Source organism: Phalacrocorax carbo, chromosome 29 (genome assembly GCF_963921805.1).
Source record: "Phalacrocorax carbo chromosome 29, bPhaCar2.1, whole genome shotgun sequence".
Classification (NCBI taxonomy): Eukaryota; Metazoa; Chordata; class Aves; order Suliformes; family Phalacrocoracidae; genus Phalacrocorax; species Phalacrocorax carbo.
Genome location: NC_087541.1, coordinates 1,219,115 through 1,237,709, shown reverse-complemented (window position 1 = coordinate 1,237,709; position 18,595 = coordinate 1,219,115). Strand labels below are relative to the sequence as shown.

General features: G+C 66.3%; 3 protein-coding genes and 2 long non-coding RNA genes across 5 annotated transcripts; 2 read left to right on the top strand and 3 right to left on the bottom strand.

Annotated features, from left to right (window-relative positions):
- Positions 1-1,764: 1,764 nt before the first annotated feature.
- TTC5 (tetratricopeptide repeat domain 5) lies at positions 1,765-7,883 on the top strand. Its single transcript, XM_064475484.1, is given in 11 exon segments — positions 1,765-2,122; positions 2,617-2,854; positions 3,747-3,958; positions 4,804-4,951; positions 5,566-5,657; positions 5,941-5,997; positions 6,217-6,363; positions 6,736-6,928; positions 7,424-7,449; positions 7,451-7,564; positions 7,684-7,883. Coding segments are annotated over 11 exon segments (1,572 nt in total). The 5' UTR covers positions 1,765-1,963; the 3' UTR covers positions 7,870-7,883.
- On the bottom strand, positions 7,861-8,805 carry LOC135318310 (NUT family member 2G-like). The gene is made up of 2 exons (XM_064475487.1): positions 8,303-8,805; positions 7,861-8,204 (listed from the first exon to the last, which is right to left on the bottom strand). Exons 1-2 carry the CDS (start codon positions 8,399-8,401, stop codon positions 7,893-7,895), a joined length of 411 nt encoding a protein of 136 aa, XP_064331557.1. The 5' UTR covers positions 8,402-8,805; the 3' UTR covers positions 7,861-7,892.
- Positions 8,806-9,017: 212 nt separating this feature from the next.
- On the bottom strand, positions 9,018-17,992 carry HNRNPC (heterogeneous nuclear ribonucleoprotein C). The gene is given in 10 exon segments (XM_064475486.1): positions 9,018-9,334; positions 10,058-10,215; positions 10,674-10,775; positions 10,852-10,975; positions 10,977-11,013; positions 11,107-11,154; positions 11,358-11,433; positions 12,836-13,097; positions 15,315-15,342; positions 17,877-17,992. Coding segments are annotated over 8 exon segments (870 nt in total). The 5' UTR covers positions 13,077-13,097; positions 15,315-15,342; positions 17,877-17,992; the 3' UTR covers positions 9,018-9,250.
- On the bottom strand, positions 11,544-12,827 carry LOC135318311 (uncharacterized). Its single transcript, XR_010376583.1, has 3 exons — positions 12,578-12,827; positions 12,271-12,516; positions 11,544-12,230 (listed from the first exon to the last, which is right to left on the bottom strand). It is a non-coding gene; the product is annotated as an uncharacterized LOC135318311 (long non-coding RNA).
- On the top strand, positions 16,025-16,535 carry LOC135318312 (uncharacterized). Its single transcript, XR_010376584.1, has 3 exons — positions 16,025-16,185; positions 16,226-16,267; positions 16,351-16,535. It is a non-coding gene; the product is annotated as an uncharacterized LOC135318312 (long non-coding RNA).
- Positions 17,993-18,595: the final 603 nt, after the last annotated feature.

Here is an 18,595-nt window from a genome sequence, read left to right as displayed (position 1 = left end):
CCGTTTGCGCTCAGCCCCGTGCAGGCGGGGCCGCGCCCCCCCAGCAGCGAGGCGGCCAATGGGAGGGCTGGGGGCGTGGCTCGGCGGAGGGGGCGGTGTGGCGGCGGCGGAAGCGGGTCAGTCGGCGGCGGGACGGCGGCGGGAGCGCGTCGGAGGGGTGAGGGGGGTTGGCGTGGGCGGGAAGCGGCCGTTCCCCGATCGTTCCCCGACCCGCGTTCCCCCCGCCGCCGCCAGCCGAGGGCGAGCGGGGTTTTAGCGGTGTCGCAGAGCAGCGCCTCCGGCTCCTTCTTCGCCCGGGGGAGGGACGCGGTTCGTGGCTCCTCCGGATTTTGGGGGGTCGGACAAAGGGCTCCGGGGGTCCCCGGGAGGGTCCCCTCAGGCGGGGCCGGCGGCGGGCACCGCCCGCCCGGGTTAATAAAAGCCTTTAGTTTTAAGTTTTTATTTATTTGATCATTTAAAAAAGGTCATTTACGTTGTTATAAGTTGCTTTTTGGCTTTTTTAATGGTAATTTGGGGTTTTTTTACCTCAGTTTTGCCCCTTCCTCCCTCTCACCACGTGCTCCCTCCGCGCCCCTTCTAAACACACTTGTTCTATCCTTTAATATACGTAATCTTAATCCTAAACTAACGTAATTTTAATATTTAATTAAGGCAATATTTTAAAATGTCTCTTTTTTTCCGTTTTTGTCTCTTTTTCTGCAGTTTTTCAGTCGTTTTTCCCCTCGGGAAGAAGCGGGCGACGGAGCCGGGCTGCTCTTCTAAGTGTTTTAAATTTCTCTTTATACGCTTGTAAACGTTTAATTTGTCTTTTCTCACCCTTATAAATGTTTAATTTCCAGCTTTCTGCGCTTCCAAGTGTTTAATTTATGCGTTTGTTTATAATTTAGTGTAATTTTATTACAATGGGGGGGTGGCCTTGGAGGACCTCATGCCGGAACCCCCGATTTTAACCGTTTAATTGGTTAAATTAGGGATTTATTTCTTAAAACTTGTATCGGTTTATTATTGGCTTTATTTTAATCTGTCCGTGGGGGAAAATGAAGAGTTTTTTAAAAACATTTTTCTCACATTTTCTGACCGGGTTTGGGGAAGGAGGGAGCGAGAGGTTGAAAACAATAAGAAAAAGGGGTTTAAGGGGTAAAAAAGGGCTTCAAATAATTAAAGTTATGCTTAATTATAACGAAAGATAAAACGTTTAATTAGAAAAAGGTGGGTTTAGGGGAATAAAACCAGGTGAGTGACAGAAAATAGTGCTAAAAGTGGGGGAAAGGGGTGAAATAAAATGTCGAAAAGGAGGGAAGATTAAAAGCGATTAAATGTGAGGGGAAAAATAGAAAAAGGGGTTAAAAATGGGGAATAAAAAGAAAAAATCTTTTAAGAAACAGGAATAAAGGTTTAAAGATGGGGAATAAAGGGGGGAAAGCGTTAAAAATGGGGAATAAAGGGAAAAGTAATTTAAAAACTGGAATGAAGGGGGAGGGGGTTTAAAAAGGGGAAAAAAGTTAAAACAGTTGGAAAAGGGGTTTAAAAATGAGGGAATAAAGGGGAAAATGAGGTTAAAAAGGGGCGGATAAAGGGGAAAAGGAGTTAAAAAAGGTTTAAAAATGGAATAAGGGAGAAAAGCTTAAAAAGGGGCAAAGTTTAAGATCTGAAATAAAATTGAGTTTGAAAAGGGGTTAAAATCGGGGAATAAAGAGGGGGGAAGAGTTAAAGGGAATAAAGGGAGAAAGGGGTAAAAAGGAGGGAATAGAGGAAAAACGGGTTTAGAAAATGCAGAATAAAAGGGGAAAAAGTTTAAAAAAAGGTGAAATAAAGGACAAGTTCTTGGCGGGGGGGCGGGAACCGGCTCCCCCTCAGCCGCCGCGCGCAGGCGCCATCTTGGCCGCGGCCGCCATCTTGAGCGTGGCTGCGGCAACGTTCCACCCGGCCGCCATCTTGAGTGTGGCCCGGGGCGCTTCTGCGCATGCGTCACGTCCGCCTGCCGGGACACGTCACGGGCGGAAGGGGCGGGGCCGGCGCTGTCATGGCGGCGCCGGTGGAGGAGAAGGAGGCGGCGGCGGCGGAGCCCGAGGCGGGGGACGGGGATGGGGACGGGGACGAGGCGGCGCTGAGGAGGCTGGAGGTGGGGCCGGGACCCCCGGGTCCCCTTTTGGGGGGGGCTTATGTGGGGCCGGGAACCCCGGTTCCCCTTTTGAGGGGGGGTTATGTGGGGCCCGGACCACCGGGTCCCCTTTTGGGGGGGGGGGGCGATATGGGGCCGGGTCCCCTTTTGGGGGGGGCTTATGTGGGGCCGAGACCCCCGGGTCCCCTTTTGAGGGGGGGTTATGTGGGGCCGAGACCCCCGGGTCCCCTTTTTGGGGGGGGGGGCGATGTGGGGCCGGGAACCCCGGGTCCCCTTTTGAGGGGGGGTTATGTGGGGCCGGGACCACCGGGTCCCTTTTTGGGGGGGGGTTATGTGGGGCTGGGACCCCTTTTGGGGGGGGTTATGTGGGGCTGGGACCCCCGGGTCCCCTTCTGGGGGGGGCGATGTGGGGCCGGAACCCCCGGGTCCCCTTTATGGGGGGGGTGATGTGGGGAGATGTGGGGCCCCCCCTCACTTTGTGTCCCCCACCCCAGGAGCTGGTGGAGGAGCTGTATCGCTTCCGCGCCCGCCTGCCCCATAGCGCCGGGGGTCAGAGCCCCACAGATGACCCCGCCTGCCCCACGGACGCCCCCGCCTGCCCCACGGATGTCCCCGGCTGCCCCACAGATGACCCCGCCTGCCCCACAGATGCCCACGGCTGCCCCACGGCTGACCCTGATGACCTGGTGGCAGAGATGGAGCGGACGCTGCAGCTGATGGAGGCCGTGCACGGTATGGGGCGGGCTCTATGGGGCGGATCTATAGGGTGGGCCCACAGGGGCGGGCCCACAGGGATGTGAGGGACCCCCCAGGGGCGTGAGGGACCCCCACAGGGACGTGAGGGACCCCACAGGGACGTGAGGGACCCCCATAGGGGCGTGAGGGACCCCCCAGGGGCGTGAGGGACCCCCACAGGGACGTGAGGGACCCCCCAGGGGCGTGAGGGACCCCAATAGGGACGTGAGGGACCCCCATAGGGACGTGAGGGACCCCCACAGGGACGTGAGGGACCCCCCAGGGGCGTGAGGGACCCCAATAGGGACGTGGGGGACCCCATAGGGGTGTGAGGGACCCCCACAGGGACGTGAGGGACCCCATAGGGGCGTGAGGGACCCCCACAGGGACGTGAGAGACCCCCACAGGGACGTGAGGGACCCCCCAGGGGCGTGAGGGACCCCAATAGGGACGTGAGGGACCCCATAGGGGTGTGAGGGACCCCCACAGGGACGTGAGGGACCCCATAGGGGCGTGAGGGACCCCCATAGGGACGTGAGGGACCCCCCAGGGGCATGAGGGACCCCCACAGGGACGTGAGGGACCCCCCAGGGGCGTGAGGGACCCCAATAGGGACGTGAGGGACCCCATAGGGGTGTGAGGGACCCCCACAGGGACGTGAGGGACCCCCACAGGGGCGTGAGGGACCCCCCAGGGGCGTGAGGGACCCCCACAGGGGCGTGAGGGGACCCCCCAGGGGCGTGAGGGACCCCCCAGGGGCGTGAGGGACCCCACAGGGACGTGAGGGACCCCCCAGGGGCGTGAAGGACCCCATAGGGGCGTGAGGGACCCCACAGGGGCATGGGGCAGCCCCCCAGCGCCGTGGGGCCCCCCCCAGCGGCGCGCGCAGTCTCCCCGCAGGCGCGGGGCCGGGCGCTGGTGCTGCGGGCGCGGGCGCTGGGGGTCTGCGCCGCCGGAGCCCCCCGCGCTGAGCAGAGCCTGAGCCGTGCCGTGAAGCTGGAGCCGGGGCTGGGGGTGGCCTGGACCCGCCTGGGGGAGGCCCGCTGGGGGAGGGGCGACCTGGCGGGGGCCCGAGCCTGCTTCGCGGGGGCCCTGGCCCATGTGAGTGGGGTGGGGGGGGGCGGGGGGGCGTAATGGTGGGATTTGGGGGGGAGTTGGGGGGTTAAAGGGGGTCTGGGGGGGGTAACGGGGGGATTTGGGGGGTTAAAGGGGGATTTGGGGGGGAGTTGGGGGGTTAAAGGGGGGGTCTCTGGGTGTCTGGGGGTTAAAGGGGGTGTTTGGGGGGGATTTGGGGGGTTAAAGGGCGATTTGGGGGGTTAAAGGGGGATTTGGGGGGGAGTTGGGGGGTTAAAGGGGGGGTCTCTGGGTGTCTGGGGGGTTAAAGGGGGTGTTTGGGGGGGATTTGGGGGGTTAAAGGGCGATTTGGGGGGTTAAAGGGGGATTTGGGGGGGAGTTGGGGGGTTAAAGGGAGGGTCTCTGGGTGCCTGGGGGGTTAAAGGGGGTGTTTGGGGAGTGTTTGGGGGTTAAAGGGCGATTTGGGGGGTTAAAGGGGGATTTGGGGGGGTAACGGGGGGAGTTGGGGTGTTAAAGGGGGTCTGGGGGGGTAATGGGGGGATTTGGGGGGGAGTTGGGGGGTCTCAGGGGGTCTCAGGGCTCTGGGGGCCTGGAGGGGTCTCTGGGACTCCTGAGGGGTCTGAGGGTGGTTGGGGGAGCTGGGGGGGTCTCAGAGGGGTCTTGGGGGGGGTCTCAGGGATTTGGGGGTGCTCTGGGGGGACTCAGGGTGGTCTTGGGCCTGGGGGGGGTCTTGGGAGGGGTCTGAGGGCGGTTTGGGGGCTCTGAGGGATGTGGGGGGGCTCCGGGGGGTCTCTGGGGGTCCGGGGGGGCTCCGGGGGGGTGTGGGGGATCTCTGGGGGTCCCGGGGGTCTCTGAGGGCCGCTGTGCCGCAGGGGGAGGACGCGGAGGCGCGGCGGCTGCTCTCCATGGCGCTGCGGGCGGGGGGCGGCGCGGGGGGGGGCGCGGGGGGGTCCCTGCGCCAGAGCCTGGCCCAGGCCGAGGCCGCCGTGCGCTGCGCCCCCGCCGACGGGCGCTCCTGGTGTGAGTGGGGGGCGCGGGGGGGGCGGGGGGCTTTGGGGGGGATATGGGGGGGTCTGGGGGGGATTTGGGGGCTCTGGGGGGGATATGGGGGGGTCTGGGGGGATATGGGGGGGTCTGGGGGGATATGGGGGGGCTTGGGGGCTCTGGGGGGGGATATGGGGGGGTCTGGGGGGATATGGGGGGTTTGGGGGGTATTTGGGGGGGTCTGGGGGTATTTGGGGGGGTCTGGGGGTATTTGGGGGGCTCTGGGGGGGATATGGGGGGGTCTGGGGGGGATATGGGGGGTCTGGGAGGGATATGGGGGGTCTGGGGGGAAATGGGGGGTCTGGGGGGGGTTTGGGGGGGTCTGGGGGGGATATAGGGGGCTCTGGGGGGGGATATGGGGGGTCTGGGGGGGATATGGGGGGTCTGGGGGCTCTGGGGGGGGATATGGGGGGTTTGGGGGGGGTTTGGGGGCTCTGGGGGGTGGGATATGGGGGGGTCTGGGGGGGGGCTGGAAGGGCTCTATGTGCCTGGGGGCGGTCGCTGTGGGGCTGTGGGGGGATGCTATGGGGCAGGGGGCGGGGCACTTGGGGGGCGGGGCCGTGGGGCTGAGGCCGCCCCTCCCCCCCCAGACGTGCTGGGCAACGCCTACGTGTCGCTGTTCTTCGCGGGGGGGCAGAGCCCCGACCACGCCCGCCGCGCCCTGGGGGCCTACGCACAGGCGGTATGGGGCGGGGCCGGGGCGGGGCCGGGGCGGGGCCGGGGCAGCTATGGGGCTGGGGGGGGAGCAATGGGGCTGATGGCGGGGATGGGGCGGGACCGGGGCAGGGCTGCGGGTGGGGCCAAGGGGGTCTATGGGGCTGGGGTGGGGCTGGGGGTCTCTGGGGGCAGATTTATGGAGTGGGGGGCTCTGTGGGGCAGGGCGCTCTGTGGGGCAGGGTGTGGCTGTGGGGCGGGGCCCTGGGGCGGGGGCGTGGCTGCCCCCAGCCAATCCCTGCTCCCCATAGGAGCGGGTGGACCCGGAGGCGGCCAATAACCCCGACCTGCACCTGAACCGCGCCACCGTGAGTCGGCCAATGGGGCGCCGGGGAGGGGGCGGGGCCTGCCGCGGGGGCGGGGCTTAGCGCTGGGAGGGGCGGGGCCCCAGCCCTGTGCCGGGGTGGGGGTGGGGGTGGTGCGTTGAGTGGGCGTGGGCGGGGCCGCGGGGCGGGGGGCGGGGCCGGGGTGTGGCGCAGGCAGGCCCCGCCCCCCCACGTGCGGCAGCCAATGGGGCGCGGGCGCAGCTGCTGCAGTACGAGGAGCGCTTCGGGGCGGCGCTGGAGGGGCTGGGCCGGGCGTCGGCCCTTGCCCCGCGGTGGGAGGAGCCTCGGCGGCGCCACGCCCACCTGCTCGACTTCCTGGGCCGCCTCTGCGCTCTGCTGGCCAATCGGGTGAGGCAGCCAGGGGGGGCGGGGCCTCGGTGGGGGGAAACGCGGGGGGGTGGGGGGAGCTTGGTTGGGGGGCTGGGGGTGACTTGGGGGGGCTGGGATTTGGGGGCCGGGGGGGGAACTTGGGGGGCTGGAACTTGGGGGACTGGGGGGAACTTGGGGGTCGGGGGGTGACTTGTGGGGCAGGGGGGAATTTGTGGGGTGGGGGAGTGACTTGTGGGGCAGGGGGGAATTTGGAGGGCGGGGGGTGACTTGGGGGGCGGGGGAGTGACTTGGGGGGCAGGGGGGAACTTGGGGGGGGGGGCTGGGACTTGGGGGGCTGGAACTTGTGTGGCTCCAGGGGCCCATCCCCCTCCCCCGCCCCTCCCCCCCCAGGGGAAGCTGCGCGGGAAGCGCCGCCGGGGGCTGCAGGGGCCCCTCCCCCCCTCGCTGCTGGGCCCCCTGGGGGGGCCGGGGGGGCCGCGCCCCTCCCCCCTCGCCGCCCTGCGCCCGGGGCCCAACCCCCGCCGCGCCCTGCTGGCCCGCGTCATCTTCAGCCTCACCCCCGAGGGGGGGCGTGCCCTAGTCAGTGACACCCCGCCCCCGCCCCGCCCCCTCCCCCGCCCCGCCCCCAAACCCCGCCCAAACGGCCCCGAACGCGGCCCCTCCCCCACCCTCGGGCCGCCCCTCCCCCACCCCGCCCCCCGATCCCACCCACACGGCCCCAAACACGGCCCCTCCCCCACCCCACGTCACCCCTCCCCCCCATGTCGCCCTCTCCCCACCCGAGCCCCAAACCCCGCCCAAACGGCCCCAAATATGGCCCCTCCCCCTGCCCTGTGATGTTTCCCTGGGTCGCCCCTCCCCCGCCTCGTGCTGCCCCTCCCCCACCCAACACCCCCCTCCCCAGCCCCAAACATGGCCCCTCCCCCCGTGTCACCCCCTCCCCAGCCCCTCCCCCACCCCGTGTCACCCCTCCCCAGCCCCCCCCCCCCCCCCGTGTCGCCCCTCCCCCCGCCCGGGGGGTGGGGGCGGGGCGGCCCCGCGCTGACGCCCCCCCCTCCCCACCCCCCCCCCAGCACAGTGGGCGTGGCCGACGGGGCGGGGGGCGGTGGCGGCCGTGACCGTGTACAACGCGGCGCCCGATTGGGGGGTGCTGGTGGGCGACGCCCTGGCCCTGCCCGAGCCAATCCTGCGGCAGCACCACGTGGCGCATCAGGGCAAGGTGAGCGGGGGGGGGGGGATGTACTGGGAGGGAACTGGGATGTACTGGGAGGGCGGGGGGCGGAGCCGGGGGCGGGGCCGGGGGGCGGGGCTCTAACGGGCCGCGCTCCCCTCCCCCAGACCTTCTCCTTCCTGGGCATCCGCGTCTCGTCGCCGCTGTCGCTCGTCGTCAACGGGCGCCGCCCGCCCGGCCCCGCCCTGGCCCCCGCCCGCCTGGCGCTGCGCAACGACCCCGCCCCCGCGGCCACGCCCCCACCCCATGCCCCGCCCGACGCCCCCAGTAACGCCGGGGCCCGGTGGGAATAAAGCCTGCTGATTGGCCGCGTGTGTCAAGGGCCCCGCCCCACCCCGCCATTGGCGGCTGCGGCGCTGCTCTGCCTCCGCGGGGGTGGGGGCGGGGGTGCGGTGGCCATCTTGAGAGGGGGCGGGATTTCTGGTGCGGCGGCCACCATCTCGGGCGGGTCAGAGGCTGCGGCAGCCATCTTGGGTGTGGCGGCAGCCATCTTGGGTGTGGACGCCCCCCACAAGCCTTCCTCCTCCTCTTCCTCCTCCTCCAAGATGGCCGCCAGCTCCTGGGGGTCGCGGGGGGGCCCCGGCGCGAGGAGGGCGGCCATGAAGCGGGGGGAGAGTGTGGCTTCGGCCTGGTATGGGGTGGGATGTGGGCGTCACCGTTGGGGGGGTGGGCCCCGGCCGCCTGCAGCCCCTCCCCCACTATGGGGCACAGCTGCCCCTCCCCCACCTGCCGCACGACTTGGGGGTCCCAGAGCCCGTCCAGGGGGTCCGGGGAGGGCCCGTCTTCCTCCTCCTCCTCCTCCGCGGGTGGGGCCAGGGCGGCCATGATGGCCTCGTACTCCCCCAGAACCGCCGAGAGCGGGGGGAGGGGCTGGAGGGGGAGGGGCGGCCACGCGGCTGCCCATCCCCCTCCCACGGTGGGGTAAAACCCGACAGTTGGGGGGTACCTGGGGGGGGGGGGAGGAGGGGTAAAATGGGGGGGGTTTTGGGGTTCCCCTCCCCCCCCCCGGGGGGGGTGTGTGTGTGTGGGAGGGGTTGGGGTGGGGGAGGGGAGCCCCCGACTCACAGGTAGATGCAGGTGAAGGTGGGGGAAGGGGAGCCCCAAAGGGCCCCCCCCAGCCAGCAGCCGCTGCCGCAGTGCATGGTGGGTAATGGCCTGGGCACCGCCCCCCAACGGCTCCTCCCTCGCCCCACCCCCCAACGGCTCCTCCCTCGCCCCACCCCCCCCAACGGCTCCTCCCTCGCCCCACCCCCCCAACGGCTCCTCCCTCGCCCCACCCCCCCCCAACGGCTCCTCCCTCGCCCCGCCCCCCAGCGGCTCACAGGGCGGGGGAGGGGGCCAGACGGAGCCTATGGGGCTGCAAACAGGCTCTAGTGCCCCACGGGAGCAGAGCAGTGCTGTGGGGTGCTATGGGTCACAAAAGGGGGCGGGGCCAACCGGCTACAAACCATCCGTCCTTTAATCGTCAAGTCGTAACGAGGTATCAAAATTAAAAGGGGGGGGGGGAGGGGCGAATGTTGGGGGGTGGGTGGGGGAGGGGCGAAGCCGAACTACGGGCGGGGGGAGGGGGGGTGGGGGGAGGGGGCACGACACCACGAACACGGCGGGGGGGGAGGGGCGGGGGGGGGCGCGGTTTCGGGGGGTCCCGGCTCAGTTTCGGGGCGGGGGAGGGGTTTAGGAGTCGTCCTCGCCGTTGGCGCTGTCGCGGTCGTCCTCGCCCTCCTCCGCCTCCTTCTCGTCACCCTTGATGGACTCGAGCTGCGGGCGGGGCAGGGTGAGGGGCGGGGCAGCCCCACAGGTCCAACTGGGCTGCCCCATAGATTCCATGGGGCTGCCCCATAGATTTTGAGGGCCTACTCCCATAAATCCAACGGGGCTGCCCCATAGCTTCCCTAAGTCTTCCCCCATGTTTTACAAAGCTGCCCCACAGATTGTGGTGCTGGCCCCATAGATTCAGCTGGGCTGCCCCACAGATTGCAGAGGGCGCCGTGCAGCTTTGGTGGGGCTGTCATGCACCTTCCGTGGGGGCCGCCCCACAGAGCCGCTGGGGCTGCCCCACCGCTTCATCAGGGCACCCTACAGGCTTGGTGGGGCTGCCCCATAGATCCGGTGGGGCTGGCCCTGTAGCCAGTGGGGTGCCCTACAGATCCAGCGCAGCCGACTGCAGACTCTCTAGGTCTGTCCCCACAGATTCCATGGGGCCGCCCCACGGATTGTATGGGGCTGGCCCTGTAGCCTCGTGGGGCTGATCCTGTAGATTATGTGGGGCCACCCCATAGACTGGGCGGGGCTGGCCCTGTATCGGTGGGGGGTGGGTGGGTGGCCTATAGATTTGGTTGAGGCTGTGCACTCTATGGGGCTGCCCTACAGATTCTACGGGGCTGAGCACAGACAGTCCATGGGGCCTCCCCCCCCCCCCACGCTTTCACAGGGCTGACCCACGGATTCCATGGGTCCCGCCCCACAGGTCCCGCCCCTCACCTGGTCGTCCCCCCGCTCCTCGGCCTCCTCGTCGTCCAACAGGTCGCCCTCCTCGGCCGAGTCGTCCCCGCCCGCCTCCGCCTTGGCCCCGCCCCCGCCCTCCTCCTTCTTCCCCGCGCTGCCGCCCTGCTCCTCCTCCGCCTTCTCGCTCTTCTGCTCTGGGGGGGGGAGGGGAGCAGTGGGGCGGGGTGAGGGCGGGGCCGAAGGGCGCCCCACCCCGCCCAGCCCCACCCCCTTCCTCCCTGCACTGCTGCCCCGCTCCTCCCCCTTCTGCTCTGGGGAGGGGCGGGGCTGAAGGACACCCCGCCCCATGTGGCCACACCCTGCCCCGCCCACCCCCCCAGGCCACGCCCCAGCTCCACCCCCACCCCACGCTGCCGCTCCGCCTCCTCCTGCTGTGAGGGGGAGGGGTGGGGTGAGGGCAGGGCCAAAGGACACCCCGCCCCGCCTGACCCCACCCGGCCCCACCCAGGCCACGCCTTCCCCCTCCCCCCTTGCGCTGCCGCCCCGGCTCCTCCTCCTCTTCTGCTCCGAGAGGAAGGGAAGGGGTGGAGCGAGGGTGGGGCCGAAGGCTGCCCCGGCCCCGCCCCGGCCCCGCCCCGGCCCCGCCCCTTACTCTGCTCCTTGTCGATGCGCTCCAGGCTCTCCAGCAGCGCGTCCACCTTCTGCTTGATCTGACTCAGCTCCTTCTTGATCGTCTGCAGGTCGTCGCCTTTCACTGCGGAGGCGCGTTATTGGCCCGGGGAGGCCCCGCCCCGGCCCCGCCCCGGCCCCGCCCCCCCGCGATGACGTACACTTGCCCGATTTGGAGGAGGAGCCCCGTTGGCCGCTCTTGGAGTTGAAGCCGCTCTTGCCCCGGCGCGACGTGTTGCCCGAGACCCGCTGGCGCTTGGAGGGGACGACGGCGCGGGCAATGGGGGGGGGGCGGGGGGACGCGGGCGGGGTAGCTGTACATCCTGCGGGGGGGGGAGGGGCGGGGGGCGGGGCTAGAGGCGGCCACGCCCCCGCTGGAGGGAAGGGGAGGGGGCAGGGCGGGGCCACGCCTTTACCTGTCGTAATAATCGCGCTGGAAGTCGTAATCCAGGTCGAAGGAGGATCTGAAGGGGGGGGGGGGGGGTGGGGGTGTGAGGGCGTGGCGCTGCCCCTCCCCCCACCAAGGGGCCCAAGGTTTTCCCGGCTCCTTTTTTTGGGGGGTTTTTTAAAAGGTTTTTTTTTGGGGGGGGGGAAAAAGAAGAAGAAAATAACCCAAGCGGGTCCCGACCTGACGAGGGGGGACGGAGAAGGGGGGGCAGCTACTGACCCGTACATCTCGGCCGCCGAGCGCTTCACCCCCGCCTTGCCGCGGTTCACCTTGGGCTCGGCCGCCAGGTTGATGTCTGCGGGGCGAGAGCGGGGGCGGGGCGCGGGGCGGGGCGCCGGGGGGGGAGGGGGCGGCCGGCTCAGAGAGGGGGCGGGGCGGGGTGGGGGGGGGGAAAATGTGGGGTTGGGAGGGGGTTGGGGGGGGTTTTGGGGGGGATCTGTGGGGCTGAGAGGGGCTTTGGGGGGAAGCTGTGGGGCTGGGAGGGGGTTTAGGGGGGGATCTGTGGGGCTGGGAGGGGGTTTAGGGGGGGATCTGTGGGGCTGGGAGGGGCTTTGGGGATGATCTGTGGGGCTGGGAGGGGCTTTGGGGGAGATCTGTGGGGCTGGGAGGGGCTTTGGGGGAGATCCGTGGGGCTGGGAGGGGCTTTCGGGGGAGATCCGTGGGGCTGGGAGGGGCTTTGAGGGGAGATCTGTGGGGCTAGGAGGGCTTTGGGGGGTATCTGTGGGGCTGGGAGGGGCTTGGGGGGGCTTTGGGGCGGTTTTGGGGGGGTATCTGTGGGGCTGCGAGGGGCTTTGAGGGGAGATCTGTGGGGCTGGGAGGGGCTTTGGGGGGATCTGTGGGGCTGGGAGGGGCTTTGGGGTGCTGGGAGGGGCTTTAGGGGGTGTCTGTGGGGCCGGCAGGGCTGTTGGGCTGGGGCACCCTGGGGGGCAGCCGGGGGATCCGTGGGGCCACGCCCTGACCCACGGGGGCTCCCTGGGCTCTGTGGGGCCACTTGGGGATCCACGAGAGGCCCTCAAGGTCCCTGCGGCCACCTCGAGGCCTCCCAGAGCCCCACAGCCTCTACGGGGCCACCCCAAAGATCCCTGGGGCCACCTCAAGACCTCCCATAGCACCTCAACCTCTACAGGGCCACCTCAACGGCCCATGGGGCCACCTCAACCTCTATGGGGCCACCTCAAAGGCCCATGGGGCCACCTCAAGGCCTCCAAGACCCCTCTGGAGGCCCACGAGGCAACTTCAAGACCTCCAAGACCACCTCAACCTCTACGGGGCCACCTCAACGGCCCATGGGGCCACCTCAAAGGCCCATGGGGCCACCTCAACCTCTATGGGGCCACCTCAAAGGCCCATGGGGCCACCTCAACCTCTACGGGGCCACCTCAACCTCTACGGGGCCACCTCAACCTCTACGGGGCCACTTCAATGGCCCACGGGGCCACCTCAAGGCCTCCAAGACCCCTCTGGAGGCCCACGAGGCAACTTCAAGACCTCCAAGACCACCTCAACCTCTACGGGGCCACCTCAATGGCCCATGGGGCCACCTCAAAGGTCCCTGGGGCCACCTCAACCTCTACGGGGCCGCCTCACAGGCCCACGAGCCCCCCCCCCGAGACCCCTGCGAAGGCCCCCGCCGGCCCCGGCCCGGAGGAGGATGAGGAGGAGGATGAGGAGGCGGCGTCGGGGGAGGAAGGACTCACCCAGGACCTGCCCGGCGATCATGCGCCCGTCCTCGCCGGCCACGGCCGCCCGGGCGTTGCGCTCGTTGACGTACTGGACGAAGGCGAAGCCCTTGTGGACGGAGCAGCCGACGATTTTGCCGTACTTGGAGAAAATGGCCTCCACGTCGCTCTTCTTCACCACCAGCGTGTTGAGGTTCCCGATGAAGACCCGCGAGTTCATCGAGCGCGGGTCCGTCTTGTTCGTCACGTTGCTGGCCATGGCGGGGGGAGGGGTGGGCGCCTGGTGGGGGGGGAGGGGGGGGGGAGGGGCACGGATTGATTTGGGTGGGGGGTGGGGGGGGGAGGGATGACCACCCCACCCCACCCTGACACCCCTCCAACGCGGGGGGGCGGGGCGGCGCTCGTGAATGGGGGGCCCTCGGGTCATCAGTGACACCCCACCCCCCCCCCCAATATTTGGGGGGGCCCCAAGGGGGTTTGGGGGCTCCTCATTGGGTTTTGGGGACCCCCAAGGTCTTCGTTGGTCAACCAGAACCTCCATGTTGGGCCTCGTTAATGACCATCATCGTTAGTGATGGTCATTAATGGGGGACCCCCGGGTCATCAGTGACCCCCCCCCAAGAATTCTGGGGGGCCCCAAGGGGGTTTCATGGACCCTCATTGGGTTTTGGGGTGACTCAAGGTCTTCATTGGCCAACAAGAACCTCCACATTGGGTCTCATTAATGACCATCATCGTTAATGACCGTCATCGTTAGTGATGCTCATTAATGGGGGGCCCCCGGGTCATTAATGACCCCCCCACATAGAATTCCGGGGGTCCCCAAGGGGTTTGGGGGCTCCTATTTGGGTTTTGGGGACCCTGAAGGTCTTCGTTGGCCAACAAGAACCTCCACGTTGGGTCTCGTTAACGACCATCATCGTTAATGACCATCATAATTATGGATGTTCATTAATGGGGGGCCCTCGGGTCATCAGTGACCCCCCCTAGAATTCTGGGGGGCTCCAAGGGGGTTTGGGGGACCCTTGTTGGGTTTTGGGGTGACTCAAGGTCTTCGTTGGCCAACCAGAACCTCCAGGTTGGGCATCGTTAGCGACCGCCATCGTTAGCGACGCTCATTAACGGGGGGCCCCCTGGGGGGTCATTAAAGCCCCCCCCGCCCCTCCCCCGAGAGGTTTTGGGGGGGCCCCCGGCAGCCAATCGCTGCCCCCCGCCCTCATTACCCCCCGCCCTAACGAGCTGCTTCCCCTCCCCCCCTCCCCCAATTAATTCCCGGGACCCCAAACTGGGGGGTCCCCTCCCCCCCCACGCATCAGTAGCCCCGCCCTCAATTAGCACCGCCCCTCATTAGCCCCTCCCCCTCATCAACGCCACCCCAGCCCCCCCCATTAGCCCTAACGAGGCCCTAATTAGTAACAAGGGCCCTGATTGGCACACCCGCCATCTTGGGCTGCTCCATGTGGCCACCCCTCATTAGCATCGCTTATTAATTAGCGCCCCTCATTAGCATATCGCCTTAATTAGCACCCCTCATTAGTAGTGCCTTAATTAGCGCCCCTCATTAGCATATCGCCTTAATTAGCACCCCTCATTAGTAGTGCCTTAATTAGCGCCCCTCATTAGCATATCGCCTTAATTAGCATAATGCCTTAATTAGCATTACTGAGGGGCTTCCCCCCACCCTGCCTTTGGGGGGAGGGGGGGGTTAATGAGCCCCGCCCCTTCATTAGCATACCCGACTCGCTAGCCCCGCCCCCCTTGTCACCAAGCCCCGCCCCCTTCTCTTACCGTGGGGGGGGGAGGGGGGGCTCGAGCCGCTCCGGTGGGGGGGGGGAGGGGCGTCCGTGGGTCGGCGGCGGCGTGTGGGGGTGGGGTGAAGGGGGAGGGGCTTGGGGGGGAGGGGCGGGCCCGAAAAAATGGCCGAAGCCGGGGGTGGGGGGAGGGGAAAAAATAAAAAATTAAAAAAAAAAAAAAAAATAAAAAAAAGTTTAAAAAGTTTTTTAAAAAAATAAAAAAGTTAAAAATAAAAAATTAAAAAAAAAAATTAAAAAAAAAAATTTGAGGGGGGGAAAAATTTACTAAAAACAATCAAAAACAGTCAAAACCCCGGAAAATTCCAGCGGGGGGTGGGGTGGGGGAGAGGGCGGCCCAACCCCCGCCCGATTCGGGGCATTTTGGGTGGATTTTGGTAATTGGGGGAGGGGGGGGCTGTTGGGTTGGGGGAGGGGCGGGGGGAGGGGCGGGGGGTGGGGGAGGGGTGTTGCCGGGGGGAGGGGCGAAAAGGGGTGAACGAAACACCCCCAAACCCCCCCCCTCAAAAGGTGGTGGGAGGGGGGGGAGGGGGCGGTGGGGGGCCCCGGGGGGGGGGTGGGGGGCGTGGCGTGGCAGGGGGGGCGTGGCGAAGGGGGGGGAGGGGCTCTCCGTTTTGTGTGGTTTTGGCTTTTTTTTTTAAGAGATTGATTTTTTGGGGGGAAAAAAAGGAGAATTTGGCACTTACGGTCGCCGCCGGCTCTAAAAAAATCGCGCTGTGAAAAGACAAAAGAGGGGGGGCGGGGGGGGTTAGGGCGGGGGGGGGGAGGGGGGCCCCGCCCCCTCCCCTCATGCCCCTCCCCCACGAGTCGCCCCCAAAACGAGGCCCCGCCCCCCCTTCGCTTCCTGCCCCCGCCCCCCCAGCCCCACCCCCTCCCCCGCAAGAGCGGCGCCCCTCCCCCCGTCGGTGGGGGGGTGGGGGAGGGGGGAAAGGGGGCGGGGCTTCGCCCCCAAAACGGCGCCGGGTGGGGGGGGAGGGGCGGGGGAGGGGCGGGGGTGGGGGAGGGGCCGGCTCCGCCGCGGGGGGGCTGCGCCTCGCTGGGCCCTGTGGAAGGAGAAGGGGAGAGGTTGAGCGACCCCCCCCTCCCCCGCCCCGCCCCCCACCCCTCCCCCACCCCCCCATTCGGGGGGACCCCCCTCAGAGGGGGAGGCACCCCCCCAGCGGGGGGAGGGGTGGCACCCCCCCGTTTTAGTGGGGGGGGGAGGGGTAAGGGGGGTGGGGGAGGGGCCGCCCCCCTCCAAAGGGGGGGGTTTCACCCCAAAAGTGACGGTGAGGGGAGAGGCCGGAGCCCCTTTGACCCCCCCCCCCCAAGAGGCCTAAAAGGGGGGAATTGGGGGGTTCGGCCCCAAAATGTGAAGGTGGGGGAGGGATCCATGGCCCCAAACTGAGGTGGGAAAAGTGGTCTTTTCCTCCACTTTTACCCCAAAAATGAGGTAAAAATATGGGGATTTATAGTTTTGGGCCCAAAACTGAGGTGAAAAACGAGGAATTTGGGGAGTTTTAGCCCAAAAGTGAGGCGGAAAATGGAGATTCAGAGAGTTTTGGGCCCAAAATTGAGGTGGAAAAGGGGGATTTGGGAGTTTTAGCCCAAAAGTGAGGTGGAAAATGGAGATTCAGAGAGTTTTGGGCCCAAAATTGAGGTGGAAAATGGAGATTCAGAGAGTTTTGGACCCAAAATTGAGGTGGAAAAGGGGGATTTGGGGAGTTTTAGCCCGAAAGTGAGGTGGAAAATGGAGATTTACCATCTTGGGCCCAAAAGCAAGGTAAAAAAAGAGGCATTTAGTGAGGTTTGTCCCAAAAAATTGGGTGAAAAAAGGAAGATTTAGGGTGTTTTGGGCCTAAATTGAGGTGGGAAAGGGGGATGTAGGGAATTGCAGTCCCCAAAATGAGGTGAAAAAGGGAGGTTTAAGGAGTTTCAGTCCCAAAAGTGAGGTGATAAAGGGGGATTTGGGGGTTTAGCCCAGAAGTGAGGCGAAAAATGGAGATTTAGGGAGCTCTGAGCCCAAAATTGAGGGAAAAAAGGGGGACTTTGGGGAGTTTTAGGCTCAGAAATGAGGTAAAAAAGGGCGATTTAGAGAGTTTTGGCCCCAAAACTGAATCGTAAAAGGGGGATTTGGGGAGTCTGGGCCCAAAAATGAGGTGAAAGAACGGGGATTTCAAGAGTTTTAGTCCCAAAAGTGAGGTGAAAAAGGGGGATTGATCGAGTTTTGGCCCCCAAAATGAGGCGGAAAAGGGGCATTTCCCTGGTTTGGCCCCAAAAAAGGGATGGGGAGGGGGGGGATTTACCCTGTTTTTCCCCCCAAAAAAGAGGCCAAAAAGAGGCCAAAAAGGGGGTTTGTGCCATTTTAACCACCCGAGGCCACGTGGAAAAGGTGATTCCTGCTGCTTTTCCCCCAAAACCGAGGTGGAAAAGGGGGATTATTTTTCAATTTCCCCCAAATTTCACCCCAAAAATCCATCGGGGGGGGGGGGGGGGGGGCGGGGTGTGTGCGCGCGCGTTATTTTGACCCCGATTTCCCCGGGTTTGACCCCAAAAAAGGGGCGGGAAAAAGGCGGGTTTGGGTCATTTTCACCTGAAAAATCACCAGGAAAAGGACATTTTCCCCCCTTTTCGCCCCAAAACCGAGGTGGAAAAGGCGAATTTCCCCCTTTTCGCCCCCCCCCCCTATAATGGGGGGGGGGGCGCGGAGATTTTACCCCCCTAAAAAGGGGGGGGAGAGGATATGTCACCCCCCCAAGGGGTGGGGGGAGGGGCCAGCCCCCCCAAAACGGGTTGGGGGAGGAGCAACCCCCCGAATCTGGGGTGGGGTGTGTGTGCGCGTGTGTGGAGACACCCCCGCTGCCGAGAGGAGCCTGGAAGAGAAGCACAACGAGCCCCCCCATAATAACACCCCCAGGCCACGCCCACCCCGTAAACCACGCCCCAAACCACGCCCACCCCCCTCAGAAGGGTGAGGGGGCGCCCCCCCCAACAGCCCCCCCCCCCTTCAAATCCTCCCTCATCTTCCTCCCCCCATCCCCACCCCCGCCTCACCCTCACCGTCCTCATCCTCCCCACGATGTTCCCGCCTCGTTCCCTGACGGCGTGAGGAGGATCCGTGGGGGAGGTGGGGTGGGGGGGTGGTTGCGCCGCCATTATCCCCTCCTCCTCCTTCCCTCCCGCCACAAAACGGCCCCCTCCCCCCACAGCGTGCCCCTCCCCCCCCTCACTGAGCGCTCCCCTCCCCCCCCCGCCCCCTTCCCCCTCACCGCTCCGGCCCCGGCTCCGCTCCCGCCGCCGCCGCCGCCGCCTTCGGGGGCTCCTCACAAAATGGCGCCCGCGCCGCCCTCTGCGCCGCTCGGAGGGGGAGAGCGGGAGGCCCCGCCCCCTCGTCACCAACCCGGCCTTCTGATTGGTGCGGCGGAGCGTCCGTCAAACGAGCGGCCAATAAAAGGGGGGAGCCCGCAGCAGCGCGGGAGGGGGTGGAGAGGCGGGGAGTGGTGGAGCCGGCTTGTCAATCCACCGGCGGGGGCGGGGATTGAAGGCGATTGGCTACCCGCGACGGCCGCCTCCCGGTCTACCAATAGGGATTGGGGGGCGTGCCGGCGCTTTCCCCGCCCCCAGGAGGAGCGTGTGTGGAGGGGGCTTGGTTCTGCGCGCATGCGCGGCGCGCTCTCCCTGACGCGCGCTGATTGGTGGCGGAGCTGGGTGGGCGGAACGCGGAGGCAGCGCGGGCGGTGACTGGGCGCGGCGCGCGGAGGGCGGGACGGGATTGCGCCGCCCGTCTGCCAATCGCAGCGGGGGGGCCCGCCGAAGGGGCGGGGCCCGGGGCTGTGGCGCCGTCCCAGTTCGTGCTGGTTCGGGCCCTTTTACACTGGTTTAACCCCAGTTTATACTGGTTTAACCCCGATTCATACTGGTCTGGCCCCACTTAAAAGGGTTTAACCCCCGCTCAGACTGGTTTGGCCCCATTTAAACTGGTATAACC